The 13,535-nt window shown below is 49.3% G+C and overlaps 1 protein-coding gene across 2 annotated transcripts in view; it reads right to left on the bottom strand.

Annotated features, from left to right (window-relative positions):
- Window positions 1-13,535, bottom strand: part of SLC43A2 (solute carrier family 43 member 2) — a 31,848-nt gene that overhangs the window by 15,278 nt on the left and 3,035 nt on the right. The window contains exons 3-5 of one of the 2 annotated variants that reach the window (XM_032129900.1): window positions 7,849-8,038; window positions 6,808-6,863; window positions 6,023-6,099 (exon numbers count right to left, since the gene is read on the bottom strand). In XM_032129900.1, the coding sequence (XP_031985791.1) occupies window positions 6,023-6,099; window positions 6,808-6,863; window positions 7,849-8,038 (323 nt within the window). Of the gene's footprint in view, window positions 1-6,022; window positions 6,100-6,807; window positions 6,864-7,848; window positions 8,039-13,535 lie in introns of those variants that run through there. The other variant, XM_032129901.1, reaches the window with a different exon arrangement.

The following is a 13,535-nucleotide window of genomic DNA, read 5'->3' as shown; positions in this document are numbered from 1 at the left end:
ATTTAGGATTAATTCTCCTGGATACCATGTGAAGAATGTGAAGCAGCCAGTTTTACTCAGGCATGACTTAGCTCTTCAAGATATTACTCTGCACGTTGCACTGGTGTCTCCAGAGACACGGAATGCCTACAACCCAAGATTTATGTGCTTACTGACGCTGCTTCTTTCCAGACTGACAGCATATTTTGCATTGGTCACCTTTAGTACAGGAGCATTTGTTTTTATGAGTTCCTTACCCCAAACCTGTAGCCACCACTTTTCCTCTCCCACAAACATGTGCCCAAATTCTCTATTTATCACCCTCTTTTTAGTCAAGGGTCGTTAGACACAAGCTGCAGTCTTTAACACACCCTGCAACACCTTGAACTGCCAGCTTTGTTTATGCACCTTGGGTCAGCACCCAAATCTTTTGCAGCAGACCAGAAAGTTCCTGTTATAACAAGAAGGAACAGAGGCAAGCACAAACAGTGCTGCTGTTTGCATTTCCATTTCTAGCCATCTCCATGGCTCCTTCTGTGGCAGCAGACTTTCTCTGCTGATCATTTCTGCATCACTGGGATGGCTCAGATGCCTCAGCACACTATCCCAGAGCTAGGTGCAGGGAGGGAATCACAAACACCAGATATCCCAGGATTTGTTGCTCAGCACAGCTACTGAGCCCTGCTGCAATCAACACCTGGCATTACTATCGCTGCCACCCACCCCACTTCACTGCCTGGGCTCCCATCAGGTGTGTTGGCTCTGCTGAGAGCAGACCAGGCTGGTTCTGCAAGGATCTGTTGGGAAAGCAAAGCTCTCAGCAGGGACAGCCAGCAGCAGTTCATGGCAGCCACTCCTGCCACCTGAACAGCAAAATCACTCCCAGGATTGCTCAGCAGCCCCTGCTTCCACTCAAGATCCAAAGGCACAGTGGGACAGGCAGAAATAACTGGGAGACCTTCCTGCTCTCCTGGGAAGGGAGGAACTCCCTGTTTTCCTAAACAACCAGAAGTGAACAAGTTCCCATCACTCACTAATGCTGGCCTGGAAACTGGAAATTACAGGGAGAAGCTTTGAAGCTGTCAGGCTATGGAGAGCTCAGCTGATACCTCCTGAAGCTGGTCAATGGGCAGAGATTCTGCTGCAGGCTGGCAGATTTCCCTCCCATATCCTTTTTTTTGGGTCACTTACTCCCCAAATTCACTTGAGCATCACTGCCACGTCAGCCTCAGAGGGCCTCAAAGCAGGACACTGCAGATGCCTTCTAGGACTGAAAGCACAACCAGCCCTTCATCTGTGCAAAGAGGCTGCTGAACAAAACGATTCAGAGAATATCAGCCTGAGCAAGCAAATGCTGCCATCACACTCCCCTTGCAGGGCTGAAAAACAAATCCATCTTTCCCAAGAGTAGCATATAAGGCAAGCAAATCTGGCTTGTGTCACAGCGTGTTTACAAGGCAAGTATTCCTGTGCAGGAGCACTCCGGGACCCATCTGGCTGTTTATCATCCCTGTGCCTCACTGCAGAGCTTCCTATGCAGTGCAGGCTCCAGGTCCTCAGATAACCCCGGGCTGGGGAGCAGCAGGAATGATGTGCTGAGCCCAATGCTGCCCGTGAACCCCAGAGGAGGAGGAGGCAGACGAGGCTGCGCTGCTCTGCGGAGCATCCCCACACCCATCGCCGATCCCCGCATGCGGGAGAGCTGCCAGCAGGCTGCTCTCGGGAGCTGCAGACAGGAAATGGCAAAAGGATCCAAAGGTCTGTTACCAGGCGCTGAAAAATCTCCTCTTGGAAGCAGTGGCCTAAATTTACACACTCCCAGAAAGCAGCATCTGCGGAGTGGAATAGCTGAGGGTTGCAAAAAAGGCTAGTCACTGTCACCAGGTTGGGCATTTCCTTCATCCCAAACACCCCAAACGTAAAATAATGTCCAGAAATTACAACAAAACTGCTGCTCCTGCTGGGGAGCTCAGGGCAGGGCAAGAGCTGCACAAACACAGCTGCTTCTTGGCTCGGGCTGGTTTTCCCAAGAGATCCAGAGTCCACAAAAAGCCCTTTTCATACAGCAGGGAAGCAACTTCCAGGTGGATCCTCCTGCTCTGAGGGCTACTGGAGACACAGAACAGGCAGCCATGACCAGGAGAACACAAGGCTGCTTCTGCCTTGACTGGGACTGAAGTCCTAGAAAGGCTAAAGACTTCCTAAAATCCAATTTGGCACCAAGCAAGCAGCTAGATTAAAAAATTGGACAGAAGAGATTTAATGTCTTGTCCAGCCCAATCAAAGAAGAAACTGCAAACACTGAGAACTTGGAAGGAAGAGAAATGTGGGACTACCTGGAGGGGCAGAGGGGAGATGAAGGGGGAAAAGTCCCTTCAAGACAGAAAACCTCTCAGACTGTGCCAGCATTGACAGTGCCTGTGCAGGTCTCATCTAAAGACCAGCTACAAAAATAACATGCAATATTTACCAAGTCATTTTTCATGCTGTCTTTATAGTAGCAAGCATTGGAAAAAATGAACCACGGAGAGAGAAAAAAAAAAAAACCAACAAAAAACACAAGCCATGGAGCAACTGAGCTCTGTTTTTCTGCCACCAAAAAGGATCTAATCCTCATTCTGATCTCATCCCCGCAGGCCAGAAGTGACTCCTCCACTAACTTCTGCCCATTCTGGTATGACAGCTCCAATTTTGCAAGACCTATGACGACAGGAACTCTAAAGCTTCTTGTTTAAAGGTTGCTAATACTCAATGTACTATTAACTTTATGCCCTGTCACAAAGACACTCAGTGAATGTTGCCACACGTAACTGTTTATTACTGGAGTCCTTTATTGCAGGGCTGTAATCTTAAACTGATAAATCATTTCCTCTTGCAGATTTTTTTCCTCATCTGCCCTACAGCGAGTTTAAAATAATTTATATTGTTTTCGAGCTTTTCCTTGGAGACATTCCATATACAGAAAATACTCATTGCTACCAAACCCTGTTTCCCTCCTCTTGCAAGGACTATTTGAAAATACAGTGGAAAAAAATCAAGGCATTGAGAACTAGACTACTGAAAAATGGTATTTTTGTTCAATTAAACTTTGTTTTCCCTATTGGGGGTGTATTTGGAAGTTACACAGACGCTAAAAATATGCTCTCAAAGAAAGCCTCGAACTGCCCCCTCTGCATATGGAAACTCCTGTTCCCATTCTCCAACAAACAAAAGCTCACAGAGACCTAAGTTTTCCTAATATTTCCAAGAAAGAAGATTCCCTACACAGAGCTGTCCCCCCCCTCTGATTAAAGGGGGCTGTTTGTAGCAGAAAATCAGAGCAAAGCAGCTGTAATTCTTTGAAAGGAAAACAGGACAGAGAACAATCTATAAAAGGCTCTTTGTGGTAATTTATCACACATGTTTATTTCTTTGCATGAAACAGCTTCGGAGCAGAACCAGCGCCAGATTCCTGTGTTGCTGTCAGAGCCACCAACACAGATCTGTTTCCATTTCCAATCTTCACTTATATTGGCCAAGACCAAGCCACAAGGCAGAAATCTCCCCTCTGCATTTTAACAACAGGCACAGCCTGACCTTGTTCTCAGAACTGGGAACCATTTGCTGGCTGCCCCCTCGTCCCCAAGCCACAGACGAGGCACCCCGGAACAGCAGCTTGTTTTGGCTCCACAGCTTGCCATGTGCTCTCATGATACCCTGGGGACTTGTTACTGAAAAAGGCTTTAAACTCAAGAGGCTCTAATCCTCAGAGATCCCCTTTATCCCTGTCTGAGGGTCCCTGCCACAAGATCACACCACGTCCCAGGAGGTGTCAACACCTGAAGCCCCACAAGCTGGGTTTCAGGGACACCCTGCCACAAAGCAGCAACCAAACCCTGCCTGGGGTGGCTGAGGACCACTGCACCAGTGGGTCTGACCCATTTCCTGGAGCGCCTCGGGTCACCTGCAGCTGGCAGAAGGGAGTCACCACGCTGTGACTGGTGCACGCCGGTGTGTGCCCGGCGGCCAGCGCCTGTGCCAGCCAGCCCGAGCTCCCCAGCACCCGGAGCCAAGCAGGGCTCAGTGCCTCGGTAATGAACATCCTTACAAAGGTCTTTTGAGTGTCCCCTTTCAGCGTTCAGCCCATCTCCTCCTGGGCACAAGGCAGAGCACAGCATGTTCGTCACCCACAGGCTACAAGCCACAGGCTTGTCCCTACATTCCTCCCTCGCCTGCCTCCAGGGGCCACAGCTGGAAGGAATCCACGAGGTATCACCCTGTGACAGCAGAAGATGGCTCTTGACACACCAAGTGCAGCTTGCACGCAGAATGATAAAGCTGTAAGCTGCCAACCACCAAAATACAGCTGGTTCCAATAGTCAGCGGCACAGCTACACTTCGGAGCAGGTGAAGAAGTGCTTCCCTCCCACTTTAGGCTATTTTTAATCACATTCACACACCTCAGGTACTGAGATGCCTCTGTGCAGCTGCACAGGCAGCTACACCTGCCTCTGGATTTGAGAAGTCAGGCCTGAAGCCACCCCAGCTCTTTGCAGAGTACACCTGGAGGGGATGGACTCCACCTGAGGCATCTGTGTGACCTCAGAGCATCACTGCTTGCTCCAGACCTCCTCAAGGCTTGGATCTCTTCTTGGAAGATCTGACCTTTTTCCTGCTGCTGCTCTTCCTTGGCACTGCAGAGCTGGCTCACTAATGAGGGCACTAATAAGTGGCTTTGCTTACTTCTGCTGCTGAAAACCACACTACAGCACACCCAATCTATTCCTGCCCTATCCTGCCCTCACTCCTATCATCACCAGTGGCTCTAAAATAAACTGTGACCCCTTGACAACCACCCAGAGAGACAATAACCAATGCTGGCAGCAGCAGGATGGGAATCCTCTCCTCTCCCACAGCACTAGTGATGTGCTCCTCTCCTTGCTTTTATTTGAAGTGTGGCAGGATGACATTTGCTCCACAGTTCCTCGGGGTCACAGCCAAGGCTTCCAGTGAAGAACACCACATACGAAGGAGAGAGCAACATCTGCACAGAGTTTTGAAAGCTTTGAATATACGAAAGCAGCAGCAAAAGCACAGTACACAGAGTGCTCTGTAAAGCTAGCCTTTGCCAAATTTAGGTCTCGGGAGCTCAGCCAGTGTCTAAGCCTTGTCCAGTCAGCGTCTAAGCCCTGTTAAATTAGAGGTAACTTTAACAGGAAGTTTTGCTTCAACAGCAAGTTCAAGGTAGTGCAGTCCAAATCTGAAAGTGCTCAACTACAGCTCTGGGGAAAAAAAAAAAATTAAAAAAAAAAAATCGGTGCTTCCCAGGCTTGTTTTCTGGGCGACTTTCCACCCAGCCCTGTTTGAGCCACACTGACAACAATCAGGGTAATGAGGCAGAAAATAAAGCAGTTATTTGGAGAATGATACTGCTTCTGCCTCCAGGCAGAAAGAACCCCCAAAACATAGAGATCCAGCTGACAGTTGTTGACCAAAGCTTTCCATATAATCCTGAACATATCCAAGTGGCCTGTGCACATCCAACAACACAGCATTTCTAAGGGCGCCTGTAAGGGATTCTCAGCCTTCTGAAAAGCAAAAGCTTTTGTGATCAAGAAGAACCATTTTCCCGGGGCGAGATGCAAACTGTGCTTGCAGAAAGCTGGTCATACCCAGCTGCAAGGGTTTGTGCCCTGCTGATTCTTCCTGCATTATGTCAATGCTAAGTCCAGTGCAAACACACATCCAGCCTGTGCCAAGCAGCTGAGCACTGGATGTACAGGCACATGATGAGTCCTAGACAAAACCACTTCCTTTTTCCCCCTCCCCCCACCTTCACCTGAGATACAAAGGGCAGGTGGGAAAAAAAAAAAAAAAGGATTGGGGAAAACAAGCTTTAGAATAACAACCAAGGACTCACTCCTAAGGGTGACTGACCCTTTGTACCAAACACAAGCACGTGCTATTCAAACCACAAGCAGAAGATCCACTTTGTTCTTTCCTGCCAGCCCAGCTCACAGCCACAGGGAGGGATAAAGCAGTCAGGTAGTAACTCCTCACTTACCGTGAGCGATGTGAAGGTCATGCACATCCCACCAAAGCCATTCAGAGCCAGGGCAATGAATATCAGCACAGACAGAGCTGGAACAATAAAAAAACCTCCCCTTAGCTTCCACTGGGTGCAGAGGGAAAGGAGACAGAGCCCTGAGGGCTTTGGTCCTGACTCGAAAAAACCTCAGCGGATCAACACCCTCAGGACATGTCTCACTGTTCCTGACCCAGCACCCATCTTCCCCCCAGCCACACAGACTGGGACGGACAGGGCTCTCCTCCAAGGCAGAGCTCAGGACAGGATGGAAGGGTTCCTTTTCTCTAATGAACAGACTCGCTGATGCAGCTTGTCTGATGGCTCTCAAAAGGAAGATTTACTTGAACAAACTGAATCCAAAGTGCCGTCTCACTATCTGCTCTTGAGGAGCAAGCTCCATCTATCTCTGGCAAAAAAAAACAGTTACCCATTGTGTGCTGTTACCTATTTCCCAACCCTGAAAAAGCCATGAACTCCTTTGGAATTGCTCCTTTACAGGACCTGGCCCTGCCCAAACACTAAAACTAAGAGACCTGGGTATCTCAGATGTTTGGCCCTTGCTACACTCTCCAGTTGGTGTTGTGAAACACCAGCCCTTCCCAGAGCCACATAGCTCCCTCAGGCTGGCAGATTGCTTGGCTTGTGTCCCCAGCAAGACCCCAGTACAGCACTGGAGGGTGACAGTTTGAACTCTGCTTGCCCAAAAACCCCAAACCACAGCCCTGAAATGCTCCCAGCTCAGCAGAAAGGTGCCGACTTACAGTCTGGGTTACTGGCACCGTACGCGATCATCACGCAGGACACAGCAAAGCAGGCACTGAAAGGGAACCAGAGCCATGAGTTTCTCACAAACAGCCTCACCCACAGTCAATTACAGCTGCTTCCACCTCCTCAGTGCTTTGCAGGGCAATTTCTGTAAGAGGGAGGGAAGCTGGCAATTCAGAAAGAAAAATCCAGGGAAATACCCAAATATTACTGGCAAACAAGTATTACAGGCAAGCCTTGCACAAGGGCTGAGGCAGGAACCTTTCCTCCCAGCACTGACGCAGCTCTGTCTGGACCCAAATTCCCACTGGTTTTCCAGCACAGTTTTTCTGGCCCTCACCTCGGGGTGACCAAAGGCAGCAGCAGCAGCAGCCCTTGTCCTGAGCCCCAGCACTCAATTCCTCTCTGGTAGGGACTGACTCAGAGACTTGCCCTGTTTTTCCAACTCTGCCCACAGGCCAGTTTGGTTTCTGATCAAGTTCACTGCGTTAAAATTGTGATAATTAAAACAGTGCTGAGGTCCACTGATTGCAAAGGTCACTAATCCCTGTGTGCCATGACAGAAGCAGTTGACAATCTTCTGTTTGAGGCAGAAAGCAACACACACCACATGGAAGAGAAGGGCCCTGGGAAAGGCAACAGGACATGTTTATCCCCGAGTTAACTCCCCAGCCTACGAACAATGATGTAACATCTTGGGTTTGTGCCTCTCAGGACATAGCTCCCAGCCCAAGGAGAAAGCTACCCTCCCTGACTCACAAATGACTCCGCTCTTCCTCCAGGCTCCATCTGGACAGGGATCACAGAGCAGCACTGGAGAGCTGAAGTGTGGACATGGAGTTCCAGGCCCTTCCCTTATGGAGCAATTCACTGTGCTGGCTGAAATCACCCCAGAGCTGCTCTGCTGTCCTGCGCACAACTCCCAGCCCCATCCCTCAGACGCTTCCCAAGGCTGCAGGGACCCCACAACAGGCACAGCACCCAGACAGGGTGGGAATTGAGCCCTCAGCCCACCCCTGGAGCCCTGGCACACCCACCTGCCCAGCAGCCGCAGCTTGCGAGGGCCGTACTTGTCCATGACAATTCCCAAGGGCAGCGTGATGGCACTAAGCAGGAAGGAGCCAATGGTGAAGGCCAAGTTCAGCATTTCATCCTGGGCATTGCAGGAAGGCCATTTGTGCTCTGAAGCTGTGCTGTTCTCGTCCTCAGAGCTGTTGGTGGTGGTCTCTACACAGGGTGAGAGAGGACAGTTAGGATGAGGCTTGAAATGCTGCAGGGAGGAGGAAAGGGAAAAGCCCTGCTGGGCATATGCCCTCCACAGTCCAGTTTTTATTCTAATCAGTGAGAAATGGAGAAGGAGAGCAGCAGAAGGATGAGGGAAACCTGATGAGCTCTGCTTTGAGCAAGGAAGGCACCCAGGGGACAGGCATCCCATGCAGCAGCAGGGTAAAAACCTAAGGATGGAGATTCATTAATTTATTGAAACAACTACACAGCAATGGCCTGGCAATTACAGGAGACTAAACCCAGCTGAACCTAAAGGGACTGATACAAAAATAAGGTCCTCCTAATCTACAGCTGTCGTGTTCTCAGAGATCCTTTCCCTAACAAAGCTAACGACAGCTACAGCCAAATCAGTTATTTTGGTTCCAGACACCAGGCTGACAAGGCCTGGCACTGAGCAACAGCCTGCTCAAATGAAAAGCTTCCTACCCTCACTGCAGGCATCAGGATGAAGAATGGCTTTGCAGTAGCCACCCTGCTTTGACTGCCCTGGCTCTGAAAAATCCTTCCTGGATTTAACTACCCTGTTCCCAGGGGGCCTTGGCAGCTCACCTGCCTTCTCTGTTTTTTTAAAGGATTGATACATCTTTAACTCCTGCCCCGTAATTAGCATTTTCTATTCTTTCAAAATGGGTTTAGGTCATACAGATCAATTATATCCTCAGCTTTCTGTTCTTGCCCTTACATGAGGAACTCTGCATGCAAACTCCCACGCTGAACAGAGCACACGTTGTGTAACCGAGACAGAAACAGGACAGTTCAAAAAAAAAAAAAAAGGAAAGAAGTTCCCTTTTACTGCCTCATGTCAACTCTTCTCCTGTTACATGCCTATCCCAAGGTTGCTTACAACTCCTCGAGTGAGTACGTGTGCATTCAGACTCCCATTAACTCACAGCTCCAGTGCACTCCACCTCTCCTTCTCCCAACACTTCCCTGGAACCTTTGCTGGTATGACAAAGCACTTGCTCCTTGCTGCTGCTGCAAGCCAGTGATATAAAACACTCTCCTTCATATTTAATAATTGATCTGACAAAGTTCAATATTAAAGGAGGAACAAAGAGAGAAGTCACTGACATAACCACCAGCATGAAGTGAAGCTGGAGATTCCCAGCGAGCCCTGGCTGGTTTAGTTAATTAGCAGGAATCCCCCATGTACTAGTGACTTCACATTCACTGCTTGGTGTGGCTGCTGGAGGAGATCCCCTTGGCTGCTCTCACACTCCCCTACATCTCTGGAGTTAACACAGCCCCATCTTGCACCTCCCTCCCTTTCTACCCAAGCCTCAGCCCCCCCAACTCTTAACTGGTTTCACCCTGGCTCTCCCAGCTGCTCTAAACCACCCTGCCAGCTTTGTGTCCACTGCAAACAAACCTCACTCCACCTTCCTGCCATTAGGTATCAGCAGGAACTCAGGCACTGATATCTGAGGCTTTGGAGCTGCTTGCAAACCTTCCTGGGGCCCCTCCCAGCACTCCAAGGAAGGCAGGGGCATTTCTCCCCATTTCCATTGCTCCCACCAGCATCTTTGCTAAGATGGTTTCAAACTGCCCATGTTCCTTTCCACTGCCATGTGCTCCTGATCGATAACTTAATCTGCCCCTTCTCTCGCCCTGTTAGCCATGGATAGCCAGAGTAAGCAACAAATATCCCCAAAATGTCACATGTGCCACCAGCAGCATCTCCTCTGCAAGGAAGGCAGCACTGCAGCCCAAGGCACATCCTTAGAAATCAGTCCTGGACAGACTCTGGGAGGCTCTCTGCAGTTTTCACCCACAGCATCAAGGCTTTTGGGCTCTCCACAAAGATAAATTCATAGGAAACAGATGTGGGTGAGAGGTGAAACTCGGGAAAACAAGGAAGGGGGGGGGGAATTGACAAAGTAGTAGCAGTTACCCTGTGTCAGCACTCTCCAGAGACAGCTCAGCTGCGGAGTGGAAGGAGGGTGGAGGGACACGAACAATGCAGTGACCTTATAACTTGTGGCTGCACGTGTTAAAGCCTCAGTAACCCTCCCCACAAAGAGATCTCAAAACAGAAATATTCAGCCTTTAAAGCTGGAGAATATGAATTCCTGTTCATGTTTTGATTTGTTCAGCTGCTGCACGTCCCCAAAGAGTTTGCACAGCACACACCTGCTGGCCCTCCCATAACCAGTGTACACGGTGGGCACCAACACCAGGAGGTGATGAGGACACAGCTCAGAAAGCTGTGGAAACAGCAAAGAAATTTGCCCCTCTCTGAACATTTGCTGCAGCCAGAAAGGCTGGGAATGGGATACCAAACTTCACTCCCTGCCTGCACAACGACCTTGTTTACAGGTGCTCAGCCCCAGCTCCAAGCAGGGGCCAGGCAACAGTGCTATGTGGAAATACAAATTGTGAAAATAGAAGCAGCTCCTAAGCAACAAGATCCATTGAGGCATAATGGAAATGATTCCAGCAGCCCTTGGCACCCTGACATTCCCGATCCTTTGAGCCACCTCCATAAATAGAACATTTTGGAGCAGCTGCAGGTGTGTGCAGCAGGCACAAGGTCCAACCAAGAGCCAGCTCATCCAGGAGCATGGATTTGGGTGCCAGCACAGGAGAGTGAATGGCAGCACAGGACAGGCAGCTAGGAGGCGTTTAATGGGCAGAGAACCTGCCTAACTACTCACCTACCTAATGCACCTGGTTACAGCAAACAGCAGCTTCCCCCCAATCACAGCTCAGATCCTGCTCCAGATCAGTGCACGCCACACTCCTGGGGAAAATATCCTACATGCCTGGCTCCATCTGGAAAACTGCTGTGGGGAAGGGCTGGCTCTATGCCTACAGTGATGCCCTCCCCAAATTCTCTTGCCAAGTCCACCTGCATACAGCACTCCAGGTGTGACACCCGGGCGAGGCAGCAGCACAGAGGCTGTGCTCACTCACTGCTGCCTCACTGACGAGCCAGGAGAAGCTACAAGTCTTTACCAGCAATTACAAGAACATTGCTGCCTATTTTTATAGCACTCCCCGCACAAGCAGCAGGATTTCTACTGCCCAATTAGTAGTTCAAGTTACTATTTAAAGAATGACAGCTTAGGTGAGGAGAAGGCTGCCTGGGTAATCATTTATGTCAAGATCATCGCTGGGATTTGTTCAGGCTGGAACATTTAAAGCCATCCTTTCTCCCAAATTAAGTGCTGCAGGTTCCATGCAAGGGTCAATCATTAACTGCTCTTCACTGACCTCTTCAAATCCCAGGCACACACACCACATCAGCAGAGGAACGAGTCTGGCTTTTCCAGGAGTGACTGCCATCTCAGATGGCAGAGAGGAGCTTTCCTTTCATCTTGTTTCATGGATCAGACTGAGTCAAACAGGCAAGACACCCCCAGCCACCCTGACAGTAGCTCTGTAGAACACAGCCTGCACACCCCTCACCTTCCTCCTCATTTCTTTTATAGAAATAAAAGAGAAAAAAAAGGAGAGGGAAAAAAAAAAGACAAATCAAGGGCAAAGAACTGGGAGTATTGGTGTTAAAAAAATAGCATACTGAACGACATGTGCAAACAACTGATTCTGCAGTCTGCCCACATAAGAACATGTTTTCTCTTTTCAGGATGGTGTCATACTTCTGGGAACTGGGAGGGGATGTTCTTGATTTGTACCACTGCAAAAGCAATTTGTTCGGGTTTCCCTGCCCCTCCACTTGCACTTCCAGGACCCCCTCTCTGGGTGCCTGAAAGCTTCATATGTGACCAAGGCACAGTCTCAGTTAAACTCCCCTTCTCATCCCAGCTGTGGTTTCATTTTGCTGCAGTTCTCACCCAGGGCCAGCACCTTCCCACAACAGCTGCTGATCAGCACAGTGTGTTTCCTGTACTAATCTTTTTCTGTTTACAGGCTCACGTGTGTAGCCTTTTCACAAACCGTTGCTGTCATTATCTCCTCAGATTGTAAGGGACCTTCAGACTGCAAGTTCCCCACCTCAGATAAATAAGGGAAAAGAGCTGCAAGGTAGCACCTTCCCCCTATGACCATGTCAGGGCTCCTTAACTTGCTGTAAGTGAATTAGCTTATCATCCCTTTGGTATTCTGCAGTCCTGTCTCAGAAGAAAGCCCTCTGTGCCCCTTATCTCTGCTCTTTGTGAGCAGATTATCAAGTTCAGGACTCTTTTTTTTTTAAACATGTTTCAGACCCAAGCGTTCAGCTTCCCAATCCCAGAAACATCATAGCAAGGCAAGGCCCTGGACTGATCAAATTCCCCACGAGCTGATAAGGCCCAGAACTGTGATAAAGACTGTGGAGTCAGCACTCACACCGAATAAAAGATGCTGCTTCAGTTGGTTAAAGGCCAAGTAGTAGTGTAGTAAAATTAAAATGGGAACAAAGTGCTACTACCAGGCTCCTTGTCAGCGAATTTCAAACATACCTCTCAGGAGGTGGCCCAACGGGTACAACCCCCCCACTCCAGCCCTGTTGCACAACTGCTCTAAAAATATTTTGTTATTTCAGACTTTTTTTTTCCCTAAGTGTCCATCTCCACCCTCATGCCACTGAGTCCCTTGGACCCCACGTTTGTACAGTGGCTGAGTAAAATCCAACGCAAGGAGCCAAGGGCAAGCACGGAAAGCCAGGGATTCAACAGGGAGACAAGGAGTCCTTCATGAACTGCAGCACTTTCTGGGCAGCTGCTGGTACCTTCAGAGAAGAGCCTGCAGAAGGGACAAGGTCTAGTTCTGCCTTTCATTGGAAAGCATCACAAAGTGCAAGAGCTTTTGCTGACAAACCAAAAGCCCTGCCAAGAACCTTTGGCTCATTAGGAAAAGTCTATTTTTTTTTGCAATACTTACATGCCCACAGCAGCATTAGGAACAACAAGTGCCCAAAGGCTACTAGTCATGATTTGTCTGCACCAACTTTCCAGCCAAGCACCCACTTGGCTGCAGGATTCAATAGATTACACTGAAAAAGGCAAACCCTAATCCCAGCAAAGGGAAAACTCAGCTTGGGGCTGGTCATTGAGAGTCTCCACATACTTGGAGCCAGGAGTCTTCCCCACAAAACTCTTCCAGTGAGGACAAAAGCAGAAAAAGGAAAGTGAGTCAGCACGGATGAATGTCCCAAAGCTCATCACAAGCCATCACCGAGTTCAGCAGTGATGGCCAGATATTTAAGGACAATAAGAACATTTGACTACACAAGTTTCTTCTCAGGGATTAAGCTTTCTTGCCTCAGGGCACAGGTTGGCCACTGGGAGGGAGCAGTTGCCCCCAGGGCAGCAATTTCACAGCAGTCCAAACATCTGCATCTTCCCTGTGATCTGTGGGCATGGGCACTCCCACGGGGAGAGCCAGAAAAGCCACAGATTAGCAAACAGGAGTGAGAAACCCAGATGGACCTTTGATTTGGGACAAACTGAAAGGAGTCAAGGCAAAGAGCAGGAGGTGGGCCCTAAGTGGAGCTCTT

The sequence above is a fragment of the Corvus moneduloides genome, chromosome 20 (genome assembly GCF_009650955.1).
Source record: "Corvus moneduloides isolate bCorMon1 chromosome 20, bCorMon1.pri, whole genome shotgun sequence".
Taxonomy (NCBI): Eukaryota; Metazoa; Chordata; class Aves; order Passeriformes; family Corvidae; genus Corvus; species Corvus moneduloides.
This window is presented reverse-complemented; position numbering and strand designations above follow the sequence as displayed.